This window comes from Corvus cornix, chromosome 4, assembly GCF_000738735.6.
Source record: "Corvus cornix cornix isolate S_Up_H32 chromosome 4, ASM73873v5, whole genome shotgun sequence".
Taxonomy (NCBI): domain Eukaryota; kingdom Metazoa; phylum Chordata; class Aves; order Passeriformes; family Corvidae; genus Corvus; species Corvus cornix.
This window is the reverse complement of record NC_046334.1, coordinates 70,609,744-70,631,953: the sequence shown is the minus strand read 5'-3', so window position 1 is coordinate 70,631,953 and position 22,210 is coordinate 70,609,744. Positions and strand designations below refer to the sequence as shown.

General features: G+C 49.5%; 1 protein-coding gene across 3 annotated transcripts in view; it reads right to left on the bottom strand.

Moving 5' to 3' along the window:
- Positions 1-22,210, bottom strand: part of PTPRA (protein tyrosine phosphatase receptor type A) — a 114,940-nt gene that overhangs the window by 17,252 nt on the left and 75,478 nt on the right. For 2 of the 3 annotated variants that reach the window (XM_039550740.1, XM_039550739.1), the window contains 3 exons: positions 5,418-5,496; positions 4,632-4,997; positions 2,650-2,667 (listed from right to left, as the gene is read on the bottom strand). In XM_039550740.1, the coding sequence (XP_039406674.1) occupies positions 2,650-2,667; positions 4,632-4,997; positions 5,418-5,490 (457 nt within the window). In that variant the 5' untranslated portion in view covers positions 5,491-5,496. Of the gene's footprint in view, positions 1-2,649; positions 2,668-4,631; positions 4,998-5,417; positions 5,497-13,906; positions 14,099-22,210 lie in introns of all 3 variants that reach the window. The other variant, XM_039550741.1, reaches the window with a different exon arrangement.

Genomic DNA, 22,210 nt, shown 5'->3' with positions numbered 1-22,210 from the left:
GGAGGTTGGTGAATCAGTGGTCGGTGCTGGCAAATCACCCAGCTGGCTTGGAAGCCAAGCAGCTCCAACCAGGGAGGAGAATGGCCCTGAAGGGCATTTTTTCACATAAATGTGGATGCCAGCCATGCCAGCTGGGGTTATTTCCATTTTTCATCAGCTCCCTCCATCTGAGAGGGCCACCACACCGTGTCTACACAGCCCCAAGAGGCTGCAGGCCACGACCCCTCTTCCCACCTTCTGTGCATCCATTTCCCTGCAGATTCCTGCTCCATGTGTCTCACCAATTTCAACCAGCAGATTTCCTTGGGTGGGGTTTATTTTGTCCATCTCTGAGCTACCCAGGGGCACTCTGATTATATTTCTGTGTTTGTCCCTCTGTGGTGTGAGGCCTGGGAAAGTTATTTCTATTAAAACGTGATTTTTGTGTAAAGACTTCAAGGCAATGACCTGGTGTGGCAAATAAAAAAAAATTTAAATTATCCTGGTTTTGCATGTCTTTGTCCTTTCCATTTACTGCCCTACTGCTCTGGCATCTCCCACAGCCCAAAAGGAATTTATTGGGAATTCTGCCTCCTGCACACCTCAATAGGTGCCTGAGCCTTGGCATTCCCCACCGTGACTCTTTCCAAAAGCAAGAACAGGTTGGTCTTGGCCCAACCACAGCCAGCCCTGGCCCCTCAGGGAGACCTCTGAGCACAGCCACCACCTTCATCGTGGCTGCAGGAGTGCAAGGAGAGCTGCCTTGCCAAAACCTGTGGTGTTAAGTCACCGCTGGATCACTTTTGCCTGCCTTGGCTGGAGTTAAGCTCAGCCTAACCAGTGCTGAGCCAGGCTGGAGCCGCAGGGCAGCGGTGGCTGGTGATTTGTGAGAGAGGTGTGATTTGTGGGCAGGGGTGGCTCTGGCAGCAGGATGCAGATTTGGGGGCAGGAGTGGCTCTGGCAGCAGGGTGCAGGGAGTTTGGAGGGTTTGGGGGTTTTCTTATAGCCGTTCTTTTGGCACATCTGGTGGGACGAGGAGTTGGAGCTCTCCCACTGCTAAGGGCTCACCCAGCAAAGCCCAGGCAGGAAACGAGCTGGAGGGTCCCCAGCTGCTCCCTCCCTGCCCTGCCAGCCCTGCTGAGCTGTGCCAACGCCCCCACAGCTCCTGCCCTGCTCCAGCCTCAGCCTGAGGGTTTCATGCTGGCAATTCACTTGGAAAAGGGACAAGGATTCAACCTTCAGCTCCCACGGCGCTGGAGCACCCACTGCAGTCCAGAGCTTGGAAGGCTGGTTAAATCTCATCAGGATAGTTAAATCTTGTCCTGGCTCCTCTGAGGAGCCACCAAACCCTCCTCTGGTGCTGGGGATCATGTCCCAGCTGGAGGCAGAGGTGCTCTGTAGGGGTTTATAGGCTGTTCCCTGCAGAAGAGAGAAACCCATCCCTGCCTACAGCTGGCAACATCTGCCCACAAAACCAGTCACAGAATGGTTTGGCTTGGCAGGGACCTTAAAGATCATCCCATTCCACTCCCTGCCATGGGCAGGGACACCTTCCACCATCCCAGGTTGCTCCAAGCCTGGTTTGGACACTTCCAGGGATGAGGCAGCCACAAATCTCTGGGCATCATGTGCCAGGGCCTCACCACCCTCAGAGGGAAGAGTTTCTTCCCAATATCTAATGCAAACTTACTCTCACTTCAGAAGCCATTCCCCCTTGTCCCATCACTCTATGCTCTTGCAAAAGGTCCCTTATTAATATCAGCAATATTAATATAAATCTTTTTAGGAAGTCAGATGTATTCCTGTTTCTTGTTTCCTTGCTCTCAGGAGCAGGGATGAATGACAGCAGAGAGAGCATCAAATCAGACCTAAGCCAGGCCAGATCCGAGGGAATTACACTGAGCATTTCTACAGAGGCTTGGCCACAATTTCAAACGAGTTCCCTCGGACCTGCATCCCTTTCATTGCCTCTGCTAAATGTGTGCTGGCAGTCAGTGCTGCAGAGCATCTGCCTGTTCCCTGCACCATCAGTGGGCCGGGTGAGCCAGGCGCAGCGAGCAGCACAAGGCAGAGTTTGCAAAGCTGCAACACCCAGCTCCTTCCTCCAGGTGGGAGCCAGCCCGGCTCCTGGAGTGCTAAAGCCATGAGTAATTGCAAATATTCTGGTAGAGATGCCAGTTTGCAGAGCTGAGAGATGGAAAAACGTCCCTGAAGTGCTGTTCTCTTACAAGAAATGGATTTGTGTTACTGCTTGCCAACAGAATGAAGGAGAATAATAATTATTCCCATCATCTGCAGGACGGGTTTGGATCAAATCACATAAGTCACAGTCAATAAAGACATTCAGGAGAAAAAAAAAAACAAAAGGAAATTTCCTGAATGGCTTCTTAGACTTTGGTCATCCAGCTCTAGGGACATGCTGACATTCTCAGAGCAGGAACAATTTGTATCTAATAGGACATGTACAAATTGGAACGGGATTGTTTCATTCTAAAAAGAAAAGCCCAATAGAAATTAAGATATCAATATCAGCATGTCACCAGCTCTTCTGAAGAGCTTGGGAGGCCTCGTAAAAGCACATTTGGAAGTCCTAAGGAGAGCTCTCTGATAGCAGAACACTTCTGGAAATGTTTTTACTGAGTAAAGAGCAATGAAATATAAAATTCTTACCTCTTCTGTCAGAGTTACCTGTAGGAAAAGAAAACAAAAGTCTCTTAGCAACAAAAGGAACAAGACATTTTAATAAGTCAGGAAGGATCAAAGACCAAGACAGGAACAAATTTAGTAACTCTGATCATCTGCCCGTAAATCTTTCCTTTAAAACACCAGCTACAAAGCCAGGATGTTAAAATGAATTTCTGAGTAAGGGAAAAGGAACAAATCCCGAGTTTTTATCAGCAGAACAGGGAGCTGAAGCCAAGCTTTAACACCAATAAACACAACTTACTGTTTAAACCCATAACCAGCACGTCACTGGTGTAATTCATTAGCACTTAAATACCGAGAGATAACACTGGTGCATAATTTTAAGAGAGTGGCTGAGCCAAGAGTTCAATTAAGAGCAGCTGGGCTCAGGGATGGGGGCGAGGAGTATCCAAGGGAAGTCTCTACCTGCTGGGTTGGATGTCTCATTCAGAGGACACCGGAACAAACCCGTGCCAGGGAGAGCATCAAATCATCGGCTCTCCTGGGGCAGTGCTGCTGGCACAGGCACCCTGTGGCCATGATCTGTGTGTGAAGAGCTGCAGTGCAGGGCTGAGGACAATCCTGGTGGGTTTGGACGCGGAGGAACTGCCTGTACAACGTGTGACCTTGTGCCTCAGTCCCCTTTGTGAGCACCACTTAATTCTTCCATGACTAGCACCTGCATTTCCCATTAAATCCAATGGCAAGGGCAGCCCTAGCACTGATTTTGCCCCTTGAAAAATTACTTGAGATAAAGGAAGAAGTAGGTTTGGTCATTTGTTCTCAGGACTGCCATCAAGTGAGAAGCCACTTCTGGCCTTGATGGTGCAATGGCCAACGTGTCATGGTAACCCAAGTCACAAAAAGGCAGAAGACACACAAAAATAATAAATTCAGTCCCTCCCCACCCCCAGCAGACATCATAATACAAAATCCAGGTATTAGCAGCACTTAAAGCTTTTGCCTCCATCTCTCTCATTTGAAGGCTACATTTATTCCAAACTTGCCCCAAACTTGTGTCTGAGGCTATGCTGGACTCCTTCACATTGCAAAAAAGGATTCCTGCTGGGAAGGAAGCTGGATGAGCTCAGGGGTGGCAGAACACTACGAAAGCTGGGTTGTGAACTTCCTTCAGCCACATCCCTTCCTCTGCTGGTAGCAAAGACAACTTCACTGCAGCTTCAGGGGCTGTGGCTTCCAAAGATTCCCAGAGGAAGAGGGCACACACATCTCACGGACGTGCAGAGACACCCAACAACCCTTGGGAAATTGGTTGAGGAATATACACTTGACACCTCCCTGCACTAACTCCACCATTATCTTGTTTCAGCGTTTCCTACCCCACCACCAAGTCATCAATCCTGCTTTCCCACTAAATCCCAAGGTCTAGCAGGCACTGCCATCTTCCTGTTGCAACTTGGAGACACGCAGTACCAAAACTGGGTCTCAAACAATACAGTGAGCAAGCCATGGCTGAAGAGTCACAGCTCAGCAAAGATTTCTGGTCACCGCAGCCTCTTTTTGCCTGATTTTTCACTCTTAACCTGCACTGAGCAGCCAAACTACACTTCATGGGGCCACTTTCCTGATGTGCCAAGAGGGGAATGAGATCAGGATGGCATCAGAGACAACTCTCTCTCATCTGGACTTTTCAAAGATTAAAATCACCCAAGTAATGGGTAAAAATGATAATGTAAGGAGAGAATCAGAGAATAGCTTGGGCTGGAAGCAAAGATTCTCTAGTGCATCTGTGGATATCTTTCACTAGATAATCTTGGCCTAACCCTTTGGTCAGATAAATCTCTTCTGATCTGGGCCATTCAGGGAGTTCTATTGTTTCATATCACCATGGAATTGGCCCCAAAGTGGTTTTTTGCTCCATTTTGCTCAGCAAAGCAAAAGAAGAGCAAAGAAACAAACCCAGAGGCAGGGTGGCCTGGAGAAGAAGAGGTGAGGGAGGTGCCTACCATTGTGGGAAGCAGAAGAGGTCTCCTGTGTTGTCACCACCATGCTGAAATTCCTCTCTGTCGTCTCTGCCTCCGTGCTGGGGACAGTGGTGCGTGGAGCCGACGGCGTCACGCTGGGGAGCAGGGACAGGGCTGGAGGCACAGGCACGGTTGTCCCCGGGGTGGAGGAGATGTTGAGGCTGCCAGTGGTGGTGCTGGGGGAGATCCTGGCAGCTGTGGTTGGAGGAGGCTTTGGCGCTGTGGTAGAAACAGTCCCTGGAGTGCTCATGTTGAGCCTGTTCGTGCTCGGTGTGGTCCCATCCTCAGGACCTGGTGTGGGAGCTTTGGTGGGGCTCCTGGGGGAGGTGGACACTGTTGTGGGTGGCTCTGAGAAGGGAAAAGCACAGGGGAACCTCTGTGAGATTCTTTTCTGTGACACTGAGGGGTTTAGATGCTGAAGATTCATGTGACTGCAACTGTAAGGATAAAACAACCAACAAATCCCGAGCGCAGGACAGGGAATGCCCTGCACAGCAGGTGATGCAAATGTCATAAAAATATAACCTCAGCAGGTGCTATTGATGGGGAGGTACAAACATTAGAGCCCCTGGACGAGAGGATCAGTATCAGTCAGGGGTAAAACCTGTGGGCCCCATTTACGAGCACCCGAAGCTCACCAATACCCTCTTTCCAATACTTTATGTTACAGCTACGTGGAGGGCAGGAGGAATAAGACACTGAGCATGTTCACCCTCACTCCTCTGATCCTAAAGATGGGATAAAGGAGAGATGAGGAGCACAGCTTACCTGTTGTAATGTTGTTAGCACCTACACTTATCAGGCCACTTCCGAGCAAAAGGAGAAAGAACCACAAATCCATGTTGACCTGGGGAGGAAAGCACAGAACACTTATTTAAACCCTCAGGCAACATCATCCCAAAATAATCCAAGGTGGGGGACGTCGCTGTGCATCTTGTAGAGCTGGGAGGGAGGAGTGGAAGCGTGGCTGGAGTCCCTGCAGGCATCTGGAGGGGAAGGATTTATGGGTGTGTTCATATGACCCCAATGGGAGAGCACATGGAGAGATCCCAGTCTGGTGGAGCAGCAAAGGTGTCCATGGAAGAAGCAGGGAATGGGTGAACTGTGGGAGAGCATGAGAGGAACAAGCTGAGCACTAAAACCAAGTATCTGGTCTTAAAGGAGATTAATAAATTCTTCATATAGTGGTCTGCAAATGACTGCACTTTGAGCAAACTCAAGTGAAATTTAGGTGAAGACCACGGCAAAGAGCCTGGATTCCAAACTCCCCAGAATCAGAGGCAGGAATGACGGAGAGGTCAGCTCCCCCTGGCTCACTGACACCTGAAATGTAACTGGGCAGGGGCAGAACACTCAGCTCCACTCAAACCCCGTTGGATTCCCTGTGTGTGTGGACAGAACAAACGCCCACAAACAATCCAAGAAGATCAGCAAGCTCAGGCTGCACACCAGTACTGTACGTGCTTCCCAGGAAACGTCCAGCAAAATTACAGGACGATGACATCAGTAAAATCATTTCCCCCCAGCCCTTTTAAATACAAGATTTTTATGCTGATTTCTTTCCTCTGGAGACCTCAGAAAGCTCCTGCTATCATTATCTCCTCCCAAACACCTACGGATCCAGAGGCCCAGAGCTGTGAGATATCATCTTGCTGGCCAGGACAGAGCCCAGAGCTGCCAAGCCCAGACCAGCATGTGGCCACAGGGCCTCCCAAGGATGGGCAAATACCTCTCCTCTGCTCCGAGCCCAGAGAGGGCTCAGAAACAGCTCTGCTCCGTGCCATGGGCCGGAAGCTGCCACACGACTCCCATCCTTCAGGCTTTTGTCCCGTGTCCAGTTGCATCTCCAGGATCTCCCCGGAGAGAGCTGCGAGATCTCGCTGCCAAGTCAACCTGAGGTGCTGCCAAGAATGGGTTTTATTCCCTCCCCCTCTAATAGATCTTGTGTTGTTTGTGCTTCTTCTATTCATTTAAATCTGCTTCATCTAGACCCATCCCAAACTCCGGGCAGAAGGACAACGCTGAAGTCATCCACGCGCTGGAAACGGTATCAGCAATACAAGATCCTCCCACCCCACCCAGGAGTATCCTCCCACCAGCACCACCTACTTACATGTTTTTCCTCCCCCTCCAAAAGAAAACCTGGCAAAAATCGACCTTACTCAGTGACCAAAAGGTCAGACAAACCCTGAACCAGAAGGAAACCAAGCTCTGGAGATAAGAGCCTTCCGTAGGCTCCGTCCGTGGCCAGCCCTGCTGCTGCAAGCTGTGCAGGGCTTTCTCCAAGGGTCCCACTGGTGTGAGCAGTCAGCATTCCAGAGGGTTTCATCACCAGTTAAAATATCTGTCTGCATGAATTTGAACTGATTGAGTCCTCCTGTCACTGGTGAGAGCAGCACTGGTCCTGCAATGCCTCCCCCAGGCTACGCTCTAGGGTGGGATGTGGGGAAAAACCCACGACCAGTAGTTGGATGGTTTGATGACATGTTCCACTCTTGCTGATTAACACACCTCACAGCTGCCTGCCAGAGTCTGAGATGAGCCTGGTCTACACAGGTTTGGCTTTGGGGAGAAAATCCAGTATTTATAAGGAATAAATTCTTCCCTGTGAGGATGGGGAGGCCCTGGCACAGGGTGCCCAGAAAAGCTGTGGCTGCCCCTGGATCCCTGGAAGTGTCCAAGGCCAGGTTGGACAGGGTTTGGAGCAACCTGATCCAGTGGAAGGTGTCCCTGCCCATGGCAGGGGTTGGAACTAGATGGTTTTTAAGGTCCCTTCCTACCCAAACCATTCCGTAACTCTATGATCTTTGTAACTCGCTGCAGGAGGCAGGTTGTCCAAGCATTCCACTATAGAATCCAACAGAAATAAGGTGCTCATCCTGACGGGACCTGCCTGCAAAAGCAGGAGGAAGTTAAGCCCACACTGAAACTCCAGAGAATGGAAATGAAGGCACTAAGATGCTCTGAAAACCTCACAAGGGCTGACGAAAGCACCAAGGTCTCATCATCACAACCACTTCCTTCGCTGGGAGCCCATCACTGCCACAGCAAGGACACAATGGCAAGGGAAAGGGAAAGGCTTTGATCTTCGGGAAATACTGCTAGGAAAAAAGTGACCACTTGCTGTATTTTGATGAATATTTGCACAGAAACACCATTCACGAAGGTGGACGTGGCTCCTTTCTGTTTCCCCAACTTGTTTCTCAAAGCAGGAGTTCCCTTTCATTTGGGGTCCCCATTCATTTGGGATCCCCATTCACTTGGGATCCTGTTCACTTGGGATTCCCATTCCTTTTGAATTCTGCTCATTTGGGATTCCCATTCATTTGGGGTTCTGTTCGCTCGTGATCCTGCTCATTTGGAATCCCATTCGTTTGGCACTCCCATTCATTTAGTATCCCATTAATTTAGGGTCCCTAATCACTTGGGGTCCTCATTCATTTGGGATTCCATTCATGTAGGATTCCCATTTATCTGGGATCCCACTCATCCCATTTCTGCTCCCATTCCAGGCAAGCTGTGCCAGAGGCTCCCCATATCCTCACCACACCTTCCCTTGATATCAAAGCAGGACACAGAGGGTGGGAGGAAAGAAGGAAAAGCTGTGAATCTTTTCTCTGCTCCCTATTATAGGGAAATAACCCACAAAGGATAAAAGAGCTTGGGCTTATTTCCATGTCAGTGATTGCTACATGGATGAAAGCTACAGGAGATTCCTGGACTAGCTGAGAAGCCCCTTTGGGATGGTGGGATGATCACAGAATCATTTAGGTTGGAAAAGACCCTTGAGCTCATCAAGTCCAGTCATCGACGAGGGTCCCTCCTTCGCTGAGCCGGCAGCGCAGCTCCGATGCCCTGGGATTACATCAGCGGGCAGGGAGCTCTAAACCCCCCTTGATTCTACATTTAATCAGTTCATTGATCCATGAGTGGATTGCAGGAGGAGGAAAGGCTTGGCAAGGGGAGATAATGCTGGATTTCCCTGAGCCTTGCCCCGCTTTCGTGAACGGAGCTGGATGCGGGCGGTCCACGCAGAACCTGAGTTTTTATGGCTTTATTGCTGTGACTGTCAGAAGGAACAGGATGCTGGGAGCATCCCAGCTTGCCGTGCACATCCTTACCCAAAAATCCAAATCCCGGGAGCTGCTCCTGTGACCGGCAACCTGCTGCCAGAGCTGCTTTATCACCTTAAAACCGGATCCGGAGCAGGGAGCAGGCAAAGAGCCCTGCGCCAGGGGAGGGCTGTGCCAGCCCAGCTCGCAGTTCCCAGCCCCTGCTCTTAAACGCTCCCTATTCCCAAAAGCAGCATAAATAAATGCCAGTGGTTCGCTGTTCCCCGCTCCTTAACATAAAAGGCCTTGGGAGTCCTACCCCAAAGCTGGAGAAACCCGAGTCTCCCTTCCCCCTCGGCTCCCTCCCTGCTGGTTTCGGAAACGGAGAGGAAATACTTGTAATGTTATCAACATAAACACAGCTCTTGGCCGGCTGCAACATCCTGCGAGCTCTGCAGAAAAACACCCTGACGTCAGGGCGCCGGCTCTGCCCAGGAGAAAGGAGCCGGCTCCGGCACTGCTGCTCCAGAGGGTCGGGATGCTCGGCATCGTGGCTTTGTTTGAAACCTTCTTTTTCAAAGATCAGGGCAGGAAACCTTGATAATTGTCACTGATGTGCCCATAAATATTATATATATCTGTATTTTTACATAGATAGATATGTATATATATATATGTGTATATATATAGATAGTGCATGTGCACTGCACTCTTCCATAAACTGCTCGGGATCTTCCTTATAGGAAAGGCTGGATTTTAAGCTGCAGGATGTATGTTTTAAAAGAAGCAGATCTTGTCAAGATGATTGATGCCGGAGGGGGCAAAAAATAAAGGAAATAATCTCTTTATAAAGTAATAAGTGGCTTCAAAATGCGTGCGCTGGTGCTACAGCGGGGGTCAGGCTGCAGGATCACCCCGCCGCGCTTCCAGAATGCAAAGAATTAGTGTTTATAGCTGCAGAAACTGCCCAGATCCAACCCGGATACAGCCGTCCACAATCAAAGGCAGGATTTACCCCCACCTCTGACATATTCCTAATTCCTGGAAAATGAGGCAATCTTTTTCTGTGTGCAGTGCGGAGACACAACCTGAATTCTAACCAGCTTTCCCGGGACCCCAGCAATCTCTGCTGTCATCAGGAGGATGCTGAAAGGCAGTGGCTCAACTGAGACTGCCTGACTGCCTCATGCTGGCTCCAACTGCAGTGAAAAATAATATTCAGTTTTCCTTTTTATTTGTTGGCAGGGGGAAAGGGTGCAGAACTGGGAGCAAGGTTGGCTCTTTGAAGCAGCTCACAGTAGGGCGAGAACAAGTATGAGCATAAAGAAAGGGGAAAAAGGTCATTTTTTTATTCTTTTTGGTGGCAGCAAGCCATCACCATGGCTCAGCCACCCTGGAAAACAAACCTGTTGTTCCCTCTCCCCCTCCCTGCTCCTTTAAAATCCTGTTTGTGGATTTCCAGCCTCTCACTGGAGCTGCGATCCATGGCAGAGTAGTTTGTCTGACAGCAGGGCGACTTCATCATAACCCCAAACCTCTCGTGTTGGATGAGATGCAAAGGATGTAAAAACACACATGGAATAGCCGAGGGCTGCGGCGAGTTGGCCATCACAGGGAGAGAAGAATTGAATTTAGGGAGGAAAAAGGGTTTTGTTGCACTAAAGCGCAGTGACTAATTCCTTGCATGTGTCTCCGAAGCTGAAGCAAGGCCTTTGATGTGTCACTGAACATTATTCCCCCACCCTCTGCTTTTCCACTCTTCACCAGAAAAGATGAATCACAGCAGCCATTCACCCTTTCTGAAAATCCATTTAGTTTTCTTCTTTTTTCTTTTTTTCTTCTTTTAAATAAACAGGCGGCTTCCACACGAGCGACAGCCCCTGGACGGAACAGGGCAGGAGGAAGAGGATGAGCCTGTGGGAAGGGCCTGGAGCGTGGCTTTCTCCACCCACTCAACCTTCCACAAATCACTGCTTTCCTGCACATCAGGATTTGCTCATGGCATAGTTTGGAAGGCACCTTAAAGACCATCCAGTTCCAACCTCCTGCCATGGGCAGGGACACCTTCCACTAGCCCAGGCTGCTCCAAGCCCCATCCAGCCTGGCCTTGGACACTTCCAGGGATCCAGGGGCAGCCCCAGTTTCTCTGGGCACCCTGTGCCAAGGCTTTAACAACCTCACACTAATGAATTTCTTCACCTAATTCTGCCTTCTGGCAGTGTGAAGCCATTTCACCCTGTCTCATCATTCCAGGCCCTTGTCCCAAGTCCCTCTCCAGCTCTCCTGGAGCCCCATTAAGCACTGGAAGGTGCTTGAAGGCCTCCCTGGATCCTTCTCTTCTCCAGGGAACACTCCCAGCTCTCCCAGCCTGGCTCCAGAGCAGAGGGGCTCCAGCCCTTGGAGCATTTTCACATCCTTCAGTCCAACAGGTGAGCACACACTCATCTTACCAAGAGCACAGTACGTGCAAGGAGGGAACCACCTGGATTTCTGGTCACCCAGAAATATCTGTCACTGTTAGGATGATGATAAAAACTGCTGGTCTAAACCAGGATGAGCCTTTCCCGTGGATATGAACTTTAGTGAGATGTTATCCCACCCCACAGTGATCCTCTCTCAAAGCCTCCCTGGCAGCAGCAGCCACATGTGCAAAGCCATCGTGGGGGGATGGAGAGGATCAGGTGTTCACCAGCCAGAACATGGAAGGAGGTTCCCCAAGCAGGTCCAGGGAGGGGATCCTGCCCCTCTGCTCAGCACTGCTGAGGCCCACACCTGGAGCAGCGGGTTCCAGTTCTGCCTCCCCAGGACAGGAGGACATTGGACAGACTGGGGAGAGCCCCAGTGAGGGACTGGAGCATCTCTGCTCTGAGGAAAGGGCTGGGAGAGCTGGGACTGCTCAGCCTGGAGAAGAGAAGGCTCGGGGGCCTCATCCCTGTCCATCAACACCTGCAGGGAGGGTGCAGAGGGATGGAGCCAGGCTCTAGCCAGTGGTGCCCAGGGACAGGACAAGGCCATGGGCACACACTGCCCACAGCAGGGTTCTCTGACATTCAGGGAACACGTTCTGGCTGTGGGGGTGACCAAGTGCTGGCACAGGTTGTCCAGGGATGTTGTGGAGTGTCCTTCCTTTGAAAGATTCAAGATTTGTCTGGACACTGTCCTGTGCAACCAGATCTGGCAGCTCTGCTGGTGTGGGAGGTTGGATCAGGTAACTTCCAGAGGCTCCTTCCAAAGTCTATCACTGTGATTCTGTAACTGACTGTCCTGCAAACTTTTCAAAAAGCAAAGCTGCTGGGATTGAAGCTCATAGTGGAATAAGAAAGCACCCAGCACTGAGTAGGAGATCCCTACACTGTGCAGGGTGTTGGAAGGGATACACAAGGATCACCAAGTCCAACTCCTGATCCTGCACAGGACAACCCCAAAAATCACACCATGTGCCTGAGAAAAATCACACCATGTGCCTGAAAGCATTGTCCAAACACTTCTGGAACTGAAAAATAAACTGATGAGAATTTCAGCAAAAAAACCCAGAGAAAAACAATAAATGTGGGTGTTTTTGGGACATGAAATAGTTCAATTTCCTACAAAGATGCAGAAATGTTGACAGTGGGTACCAGTCACTGAACCACAGAATGGTTTGGTTTGGAAGGGACCCCAAGGATCATGCAGTTCCAACCCCCACAATACCTCCTCTGTAACTGGCACGTCAGACCTTACCCTTCTGTATTATCTTGCTTTTAGGAAAGAAATTTGTCCCTGTATGTTTAAAAACAAGCAAATACTAACAAAGAGCCTACAGACTTGATGGTCTCATGATAAAATTATGGATGTAAAAGCCAGGGGATGAGGCTCCATCCCTGGATGAAACCAGGAGCAGATCTGCGGCACATCTAAGACCAAGGCCCTTGAGGATCCTTGTCCATGGAGCTGCACAGAAGAGCACCCCTGTCACAGCCTGGAAACTGCCCGAGGTGCCTCGGAGGGGAAGCACTACAAATACAAATTATTTTCCTAATAATAATTTTACTAATAACTCTCATAATTAGAACAGGTTTAATTCCCCCTCAGCCACTCTTTTCTCCTGGCGGCACAGATGTGTGATCGTGGGAATATGTGCCAGTTGCTACTGCAGAATAAACTGGGATGGCTTGGGGAATAAATTATGGATGAGACAGAGGGGATGAAAAGCTTCCTGGGCTTGTAGCAGTGGAGAATGACCAGCTGGAGAGGGTTTCCCAAAGGACAGAGCATCAAGGTGGGACAGGTGAGAGCAAGAGAAGGGGAAGTTTTGAGAAGGAGAGCAGAGAGCTAAGCTTGAGGGAGCTGTGAGAGCAGGGAGGAGGAAGGTGAAGGACAAACTCCAAGCTGTCACCACGAGGAAGGTGCTGGGACTGGAGGGCTTTTTGCTGCAGGTGAGGGATGGGAGGCATCAGAAGCTGTGCTGCAAAAGGGAGAGGGAGGTGAGACCTCCTCTGGGATGATTAACACAGATCTGCTGAAGAAACGCCCTCAGAGCTTGTAAAAACCCCTGGCTAGTATAAGACCACTCTCCTGGTGTCCTTTCCCCATGGGATCAGCACTGCAGCTGCAACACGGCACTGGGAAGTGGAGAACAACCACCAGAGAGGCACGGGAGAAGCTGGCTCAACTCATTATTCAAAATCCTTAATTAATAATCAAAACAAAAAAAGTCAAGGCACACAGGAACATATTTCCTTAAATATTCCATTCTAGGGTGTCCCCTCCCAAGTCCCAGGCGTGTACAAAGGAAACACGAGCACAGTTCACATTTCAGCTATGAAAAGGACTGGTTGCTTTTGATGCAGGAGTCAGGATGAAGGATGGCCATTATTCAGCATGACAACATCCCTACCTAGCAAGATGCCTCTCGGAGAGAGAGAGGACGGTGCGTGGGGAGGAGAAACGAGGCTTAAAATAAAAGAAACCCCCCCCCCCAAAAAAAAAAATAAAAGCCCAGTGTTTGAGCTCAGCCCTTTCTGCAGGACAGGGATGAAGTCCCAGCTCCACACCAAGATTGAGCCGGGAGCGTTCAGGCACTGAGGGCTCGGAGCATCCTACTCAAAACAAAGGTGTCGGAGGGGATCACTCGCATGACAGCCTTAAAATCTCATTACAGAGGCTCAGCCCCAATTAAAACGCATGCGTTCGGTCATGCAGCTTAATCTCCGTGGTTGTGCTTACCCTGAAATCCACCCGGGACACCTGTAGGTGCGGGGAGCAGCCAGCCCGTCCCACGGAGCAGCCCCCGGGCTAAGAAAGTGCCGCGGAGCCGTGAAATCACCGCTTTACCTGCGGTAATTCTGCACCGCTGCTCAGTTCAGCCCTGTTGCCACAGTAACACTTGTGGTGTAGCCGAGATCACTGATTATGAAACTAGGAAAAAAATCAGAGGCTGCTAATTAGGATATACTCCAGTTCTCCAAAAGCTCCATATTAATGACATTACGATTGCGAGCGCAGGGAAAACAGACGCCAGGAAGAATCACCTCGGTCAGCACCCGCGGCCAACAGCTGCTTTTTGGGGCTTTTCTTATAGGCAGGTCTTAAAAAATTCAGCCTGAAAATTCCCTGTAAAATCGACTTGTTTTCCTCCTCTTTGAACAAACGTGCAAGACTCGGTGGAACAGTCTTTACTCTTTACATATATTTGCATGTATTAGACTGGGGGAAAAAAAAAAAGGTTGAGGATGAGGTACAAATGGTGACAGCCAGAGCGGGGCCAGGGATGCATCCCCTGCATCTCTCATTAACTGTGTTTTTCTGTTCTCCAGAGAAACCAAAATCATGATTTTACCAGTGGCTGTGAGGGTTTATAAACAAGGTTTGCAAATGAGGGGAACTGGATTTGAAGCGTTTTCCTCCCTGACTTTTGTGAGTGCCAAAAGCATTGTGAGGCACGTCTTCTGCTGAAGGCTTCAAGCTGAAAAGTCTGACTGGAGCAGTTGTGCTGCCAGACACAACTGTTTTTCAGCACAATCCACAAATAAGACATCGGAGCGTGTTTCCAGGTGGAAGGAAAATTGCCTGACAGGTATTTCTGGAGCTGCAAGCCCAGAGAGATGCTGCCTTAAAAAGTCAGCTCACCAAAATGCCACGATTTTTCCATTTTCTTGGATGACCAATCCAGCGAGTGGATGAAATGGTGCTGAACATGTGGGGCCAGGGAAAACTGAGCCCATGGATTTTATAGAGTTTGAAAAGCTTCCTATCCTGGAAGTGTCCAGTGCCGGGTTGGATGGGGCTTGGAGCAACCTGGGCTAGTGGAAGGTGTCCCTGCCCATGGCCCAGGGTGGAACGAGATGGTCTTGAAGGTCCTGTCCAACCTGGCCTTGAGCACTTCCAGGATGGGGCAGCCACAGCTTCCCCGGGCAACCTGTGCCAGGATTTTACCACTCTCATTGTAAAAAACGTTCCTTACATCCAGAACTTGGAGAAGAACTGGAGACACACATTTTTTTTCTCCTGCTTTGAGGCAGGAAAATAAGTGAGAATAATTTTTTTTCTCCAGCAGCATCACCTAAAGCCTTGAAAGCACAGTCCCCCCCACTCACAACTGCACGAAGAAGCAATTTCTTCTCCCACTCACCAGCAATACTGGGGAAGTGTTAGATGGAGTGTTAATTACCTATAAATGTGATTTATGAGCTGGAAACAATACAAGACACCCACCAACCACCACATACGAGCAACTGGCCAAGCACGAGGGCACCCGGTCCTGGGCGGACTGGGATTGGCACATTGCAGATAACAAATTAATACAACCAGTGGGATTCAGCTGCCATTGATGGTTTAGTTGGAGGCATTATTTCCAACCTTTTAATAGGCTTATTTACAGGAATTAGTCCTTTAATTCCATGTGCTCGTGTATCCAGTGCAGTATAAGCCGGCTGGATGCGACCACAGAGAGAATATCTGCTTTTGTGAGCATTTAGGGAAATTATTGCCAATTACAGGGACGGCAGGTGAGGGCAGCTGGGGAGGGACAATCTGCCAGGAGGGATGAGGAGCATTGCTAGAAGCTGATGTGAGCAAGAAGTTCTCTGGGAACATAAATATCTCAGCAAAAAGGAGCTATTGCCCAGAGTGCCACCAAAATACCCTCAGCAAGGAAAGGATTTCCACGGCCTGTGGAGCCTTGGGGTGATCCCTGTTATCATTCACACTGTCGGCATTTTCAGCAGGTCAGTGTCCCAAATATTTCTTCTCATCAGCCCATGCTCCTGAAAACTGACCACACTCTGCTTGCCTCTAGTGGTTCTATTTCCACCCTTTTCTTTTCTCTTTTTTCTTTTCTCTTTTCTTTTCTCTTTTCTTTTCTTTTCTTTTCTTTTCTTTTCTTTTCTTTTCTTTTCTTTTCTTTTCTTTTCTTTTCTTTTCTTTTCTTTTCTTTTTTCTTTTCTTTTCTTTTCTTTTCTTTTTTTTCTTTCTTTTCTTTTCTTTTCTTTTTTCTTTTCTTTTCTTTTTTCTTTTTTTCCCCATCTGTTTTCTACCAATTTTTCTAATCTGCCTTTTCTTCACCTGTTTTCCTTTCCATCTTCCATGCCCAAGAGGGGTGTCCTCGTTTAAGGCAAAGCGATGCTGTAGGCACAGGTCACGGAGCCAAACCAAGCTGGGCACCTTCTATCATTGCTACTGCTATAAACACATTATATAAAAATATATTTATGGATGTGACCAGAAGGTCAAGGGAGGAGATTCTGCCTCCAGTGCTGTGTCCAGCTCTGGGACCCCCAACATCAGAAGGACGTGGAGCTGCCGGAGCAAATCCAGAGGAGGCCATGGAGATGCTCCAAGGGCTGGAGCCCCTCTGCTCTGGAGCCAGGCTGGGAGAGCTGGGGGTGCTCACCTGGAGAGGAGAAGGCTCCAAGGAGAGCTCAGAGCCCCTTCCAGAGCCTAAAGGGGCTCCAGGAGAGCTGGAGAGGGACTGGGGACAAGGGATGGAGGGACAGGACGCAGGGAATGGCTTCCCAATGCCAGAGGGCAGGGATGGATGGGATATTGGGAAGGAATTCTTCCTTGCGAGGGTGGTGAGGCCCTGGCACAGGGTGCCCAGAGAAGCTGTGGCTGCCCCTGGATCCCTGGAAGTGTCCAAGGCCAGGCTGGATGGGACTTGGAGCAGCCTGGGATAGTGGAAGGTGACCCTGCCCACAGCAGGGGGGTGGAACTGGATGAACTTTAAGGTTCCTTCCAACCCAAACCATTCTGTGATTCGATGATTCTGTGATTATGTATCTACAAATGTATTATAAACCTAATACAATAGAGCCACTACAAATTATAAACCCAATAAAAACCTAAATAAACCTACCATAAACCCAATATCACTGCAATAAACATATTTCCTGCTGACACAAGATTGTAAGAACCAGTCCTAAACACCACAGTGGGTTCAAGCCCCTGCTTGATACGGACACAAAACCTAATGTTCAGTAGTTCTGAAAAATATATAATTAAAATGCAGCTTCTTATCTTTGAAGTGATTAACCAACATCCTGGGACGACTGACTTTTAGCCCTCCCATGTTATTCACAATTCATCCTCTATTTTCATCTCCCCAACAAAAGGCTGAACTCAACTGTATTATTGTCAGCCTGGGCTTTTATCTCCAGCCTTCGAAGCGGCCAAGGCATGGGACAGAACAATGGCTCTCACAGGAGAACAAATACAATCTGAACAAAAATACCCTGTTGCTAAGGTCTAAACCAGCCTTTTTTTGGGCACAGCCGGGTAGCTGGGAATTCCAGAGAACCCTATATAAAAAAAAAGGGAGAATTAGGACTCGGATAGGGAAGGTAACCTGACACTCAGCACTGCTGTGCTCTTCCCTCCAGGATGGCATTTAAAATAAGAGTATCACATCAAACCAAAGCCCATGGTTGGGAGGAAAGCTGAAGTTGGAGGAGCGAGCCCAGAGGTCCATGGAGGTGTTGGCCCACACAGCCATAGTGCAGATGTTGGGCAGGTCCAGCTGGGACCTCCTCTCCAGAAAAGCCCTGGCCCCAACCACAATGATTTCTCTTGTGAAATCCACCCCAAAAGCAACTGCAGAGCAGCTGTGTGTGGTTTCTGCATCCTCAGCCAAGGGAGCAGCACCTGCTTCTGCTTTTGGGGTTCAGCAGAGAAATGGTCCTCCCCAGCAGCGTCTGGGCAAGGAACTGAGTCTGGCAGTGGTGTCCTCCCCACTAAACACAAGGGTTTCCAGCAGCAACGTGGATCTGGGGTCAGGAGTAACCCCAAGATCAGGAAAAGCACGACTGACAGCCCTGGCAAGGTGCTGCAGGGTGGGATATTGGGTGAGGGGACAGCACAGCCTTGGTGGTCCACAGAGGCCACCAGCCTCCATGACCAGCCCACCATCCTCCCCCTCTAGATGGAGCTGCAGGAGAAGCCTGAGGTCCCTCCCTAAAGTGGAGGTGGATGCACCCCATCATCTCCAAGAACAGAATCACAGGATGATGGAATGGTTTGGGTTGGAAAGGACCTTAAAGACCATCCAGTTCCACACCCTGCCATAGGCAGGGACACCTCCCACTACCCCAGATTGCTCCAAGCCCCGTCCAACCTGGCCTTGGATACTTCCAGGGATAGCCACAGCTTCTCTGGGATATCCATTCCAGGGCCTCATCACCCTCAAAGGGAAGAATTCCTTCCCAATATCCAACCCTGCCCTTTGTCAGTTTGCAGCCATTCCCCCTTGTCCTGTCACCTGCAGCTCAGTGCTAGAAAAGAGAACAAGTTCCTGAGGCAATTACATGAAAACCAGCAAATTACCAGTTTAATTATTTCTTCCTGCCACATACCAGTAAAATGCCCATCATGGCAAATCAAAAAATACAGAGCCTCCCAAAATAATGCTCCCATCCTTTGGTGAGGCAGTTCTGTGCTGAAAACCTGCTCAAAAGCCTGGAAGAGCTGCTGTGCTCAGGGGCACCACGGCGGCAGCAGCTGCCGGAAGGAACAGCTTCTCTGAAGTGTTTGGAGATTGTGTTTGCACTGGGACCACAAATATTTTTGGACACACGTAGGCAGCGGTGAAGAGATGAATCCTGGCCATTTCACGCGCAAAACAAAACACAAAGAGGGAATTTCAAGTTTCCTTGATGACAGCAGAGACTGGATGCATGTAAGAGAGACAACAGAGTCAAGGTAACACTGGAATTCAGTTTTTATGGCCCATTTTGCTTTTTCCCCCAATAAATGAGTTCTCCCTGAGCAGCCATTAAACATCACCATTTGTCACTTAGATTTTAGTGATATGAAAATAAACATTAAGAGGCTACGACAGAGCTGAAATCCCCCTGCATTAGGCACCTAAGCCAAACAAAATTATGCTGAATTAAATGAATTTCAGTCCCATCCGGAAGGACAGAGCCCTCCACTCAGATTAAATCATTCCAACAGCAATGAAGACGCCAGCACCCGAGACATCCCCATCCTTGAAAGTCTTTGCTGTTCCTTTTAAAAGGCTTTGAAAAGCAGCTTTACTACAAAAACACCCATTTCCATCAGGCCCTGGATAGCAGCATAATACACAGAAGGCTCCTCAGTGTTGCTGTTAAATAAGAGACCCCCCAAACCAGGCATTAAATGGTACAGGAGCTCCCACACAACAGAGAGGGCTTTCTGTGCCTGCACGGACACAACACAAAGTCTGTTGCTCGAGACCAGGACGGTGTTTGGCGGCGCAAGAGCCCGGCCTGACAAACGCATCTCGTTTTTACAGAGTCATGGCATGTTTGGGTTGGAGGGGCCTTAAAGACCATTCAGTTTCACCTCCCTGACATGGGCAGGGACACTTCCACTAGACCAAGTTGCTCCAAGCTGGTCTTGAACACTTCCAGGGATCCAGGGGCAGCCACAGCTTCTCTGGGCATCCTGTGGCAGGGCCTCACCATCCTCACAAGGAGAAATTTCTTCCCAGTATCCCATCTAACCCTGCTCTCTGGCAGTGGGAAGCCATTCCCTGTGTCCTGTCACTCCAGGCCTTGTCCAAAGTCTCTCTCCAGTTCTCCTGGAGCCCCTTTAGGCTCTGGAAGGGGCTCTGAGCTCCCCCAGGATCCTTCTCTTCTCCAGGTGAACACCCCCAGTTCTCCCAGCCTGGCTCCAGAGCAGAGGGGCTCCAGCCCTCGGAGCATCTCCATGGCCTCCTCCGGACTCGCTCCAGCAGCTCCATGTCTTTCCTGTACTGAGGATCCCAGAGCTGGACACAGCACTGGAGGTGGAGCACCTTGGGAGGAGAGTAGAGAACAGAATCCCCTCACCTGACCTGCTGGCCACCCTTCTTTGGACACAGCCCAGGGTATAATTCTCTTCCTGGGCTGTGAGCTGGCTCATTTTTCATCCACCAACACCCCCAGATCCTTCTGGGCAGGGCTGCTCTCAATCCACTCATCCCTCAGTCTGTTCTGATCCTGAGAATGCCCCCATCCAGGCAAAGGACCTTGCACTTGGCCTTGTTTAACCTCATGAGGATCACGAGGCCCCTCTTCCCCAGCCTGCCAAGGTCCCTCAGCATGGCATCCTGTCCCTCAAGTGAATCACCTGCACCTCTCAGCTTGGTGCCATCACTTTTGACTCCATGCCATGCACCCTGAGGCCATTCTGGCTCAAATCCTCCTTGTTGCCCTTAGTCCAAACCAAATCCAGTCCAATCCTTCAGCGGCACACAGCCATCTCCGAGTTGTGCCCTGTCCCAAATCAGACACATTCCTGGATGATTATCTATGGGATTGGTTCATCCCAAATGGGTGATGTAGCACCCCAAGCCATCCTGTCCTTGTACAGCAATGGGAGGACACGAGTGCTCAGTTGAAGAACCCCTGCAATCCTTCCATAACCAAATGCAGGGATGTACCAAAGAGGAGGGAGAAAAGGAGATGTCATTTTGAGATGTGCACAAGGCTTAAAACCGAAATCCTACAGATGGAAAAGGGGCAACATCTAACAGACAAAGAAAGCAAAAGGGATGTTACAAGCGGTCAGTTCATTACAGGGCCATTTTTGGACACAGCAGTGCTGGGTTAATGGTTGGACTCAATGATCTGAGAGGTCTTTTCCAACCTAACTGAGTCTATGATTCTATTTCTACCTTAATAACACCCTCAGGCTGGGGCACCGTTCTCGAAGGAACCATCTCCAAAGAATTTCAGAGATCTAGACGTGATTTCCAGAAGTGCCTTGACTTAAATATGAACCAACAAGCCTCTACTCCTCTGTGGAGTACTTTCCTCTACTCCTCTCCCCCACAGCTTTACAGGCATCCCATGGGTTCTGGCTGTGATTTGCCTGGCTTTAAAACCCATGTTCTCCAGATGTTATGGGATCTCTTCACATGCTCTGTACATCCCTGATGCTCTGATGTACAAATGCTTGTACAATTACACGTTTGGATGCTGACTGCTCCCCACCTCCCACTCTGGAAGCTGCAGGAAAAGCAGACCTGGAGTCTTCGGAAAAAAATGGTGCCATCTTCATCCTCAATTAATGAATTATCCCATCAGGAGCACAAGAAAGGGATTAGCTCTGAAGTGCCCCCTGGTTGCTTTGCTGAAGGAAAGCCCCATATCTCCACCACCACTTTGCAGAGGATGGCAATGAAGACAAAGGATTCTTGAGTGGAATTCTGACCCCCTCCCAGCTCCAAAGCAGTCAAGATGACAGGTACAGCTCAGCCTCTAAAGCAGGTTTTGCACTATTGGAAAAGACTGGAAAGAGAGAGCACAGGGCAAAGCAGAGCAGTATCTGCTCTCTCCAGGTGGCCTTTCCTGGCAGCAGAAGGGCATTTCAGGTGTGGGATACTCTTAAACCACCTGGAGGAACCAGTTATTCATGGCAGATGCTAAGATAGTTATTAAGAGTCCAGGAAGGAACATCAACAGTGAGATACTTTTAATCCTTGCTGGTGTGGACTGGAATTAAAATTAATGAGTTTGAAATGAATGGCCACTCATCCCAACTCACACCCCAACACATCTCTGGCTGTGACATTAAGGTAGAGACTGAATTAATCCAACACCATCTTCCCCCTGACCTATTTGGGCACAGAGATAAGACCCCCAAAAATACCTCACAATATCCAGCCTGGTGGCACTGCCATAGGCTGGTTTTTATCCCCACCACTGATTCTCCCCCTGCTCCAGAGGACACTCTGAGGGACAGGAGAAGCTGTAGCATCTCTGAAAGCTGCTTTAGTACAAAGGGAAGGACCTGGAGGGAAGGGAAGGAAGGTTTCAGATTTGGTTGAAGGATGCAGCTGTTGCTGAGCAGCTTTAACTCCTCTCATCCCAGATTAGCTCCTCGGAACTCACCAGGAACTTTCCAGCTGTTTCACTTGCTGGAACGATGCCACATTTGTGTGTCAGACTAAACATCTGTGCTTTTAAGCCCGGGATTTTCAGATCAGATCTATGTGTTTGGAGGGGGAAAATAACAACACAAACTGTCTGTTAGGGGAGTGCCATTGAACAGAGCCACCATTATTTCTTC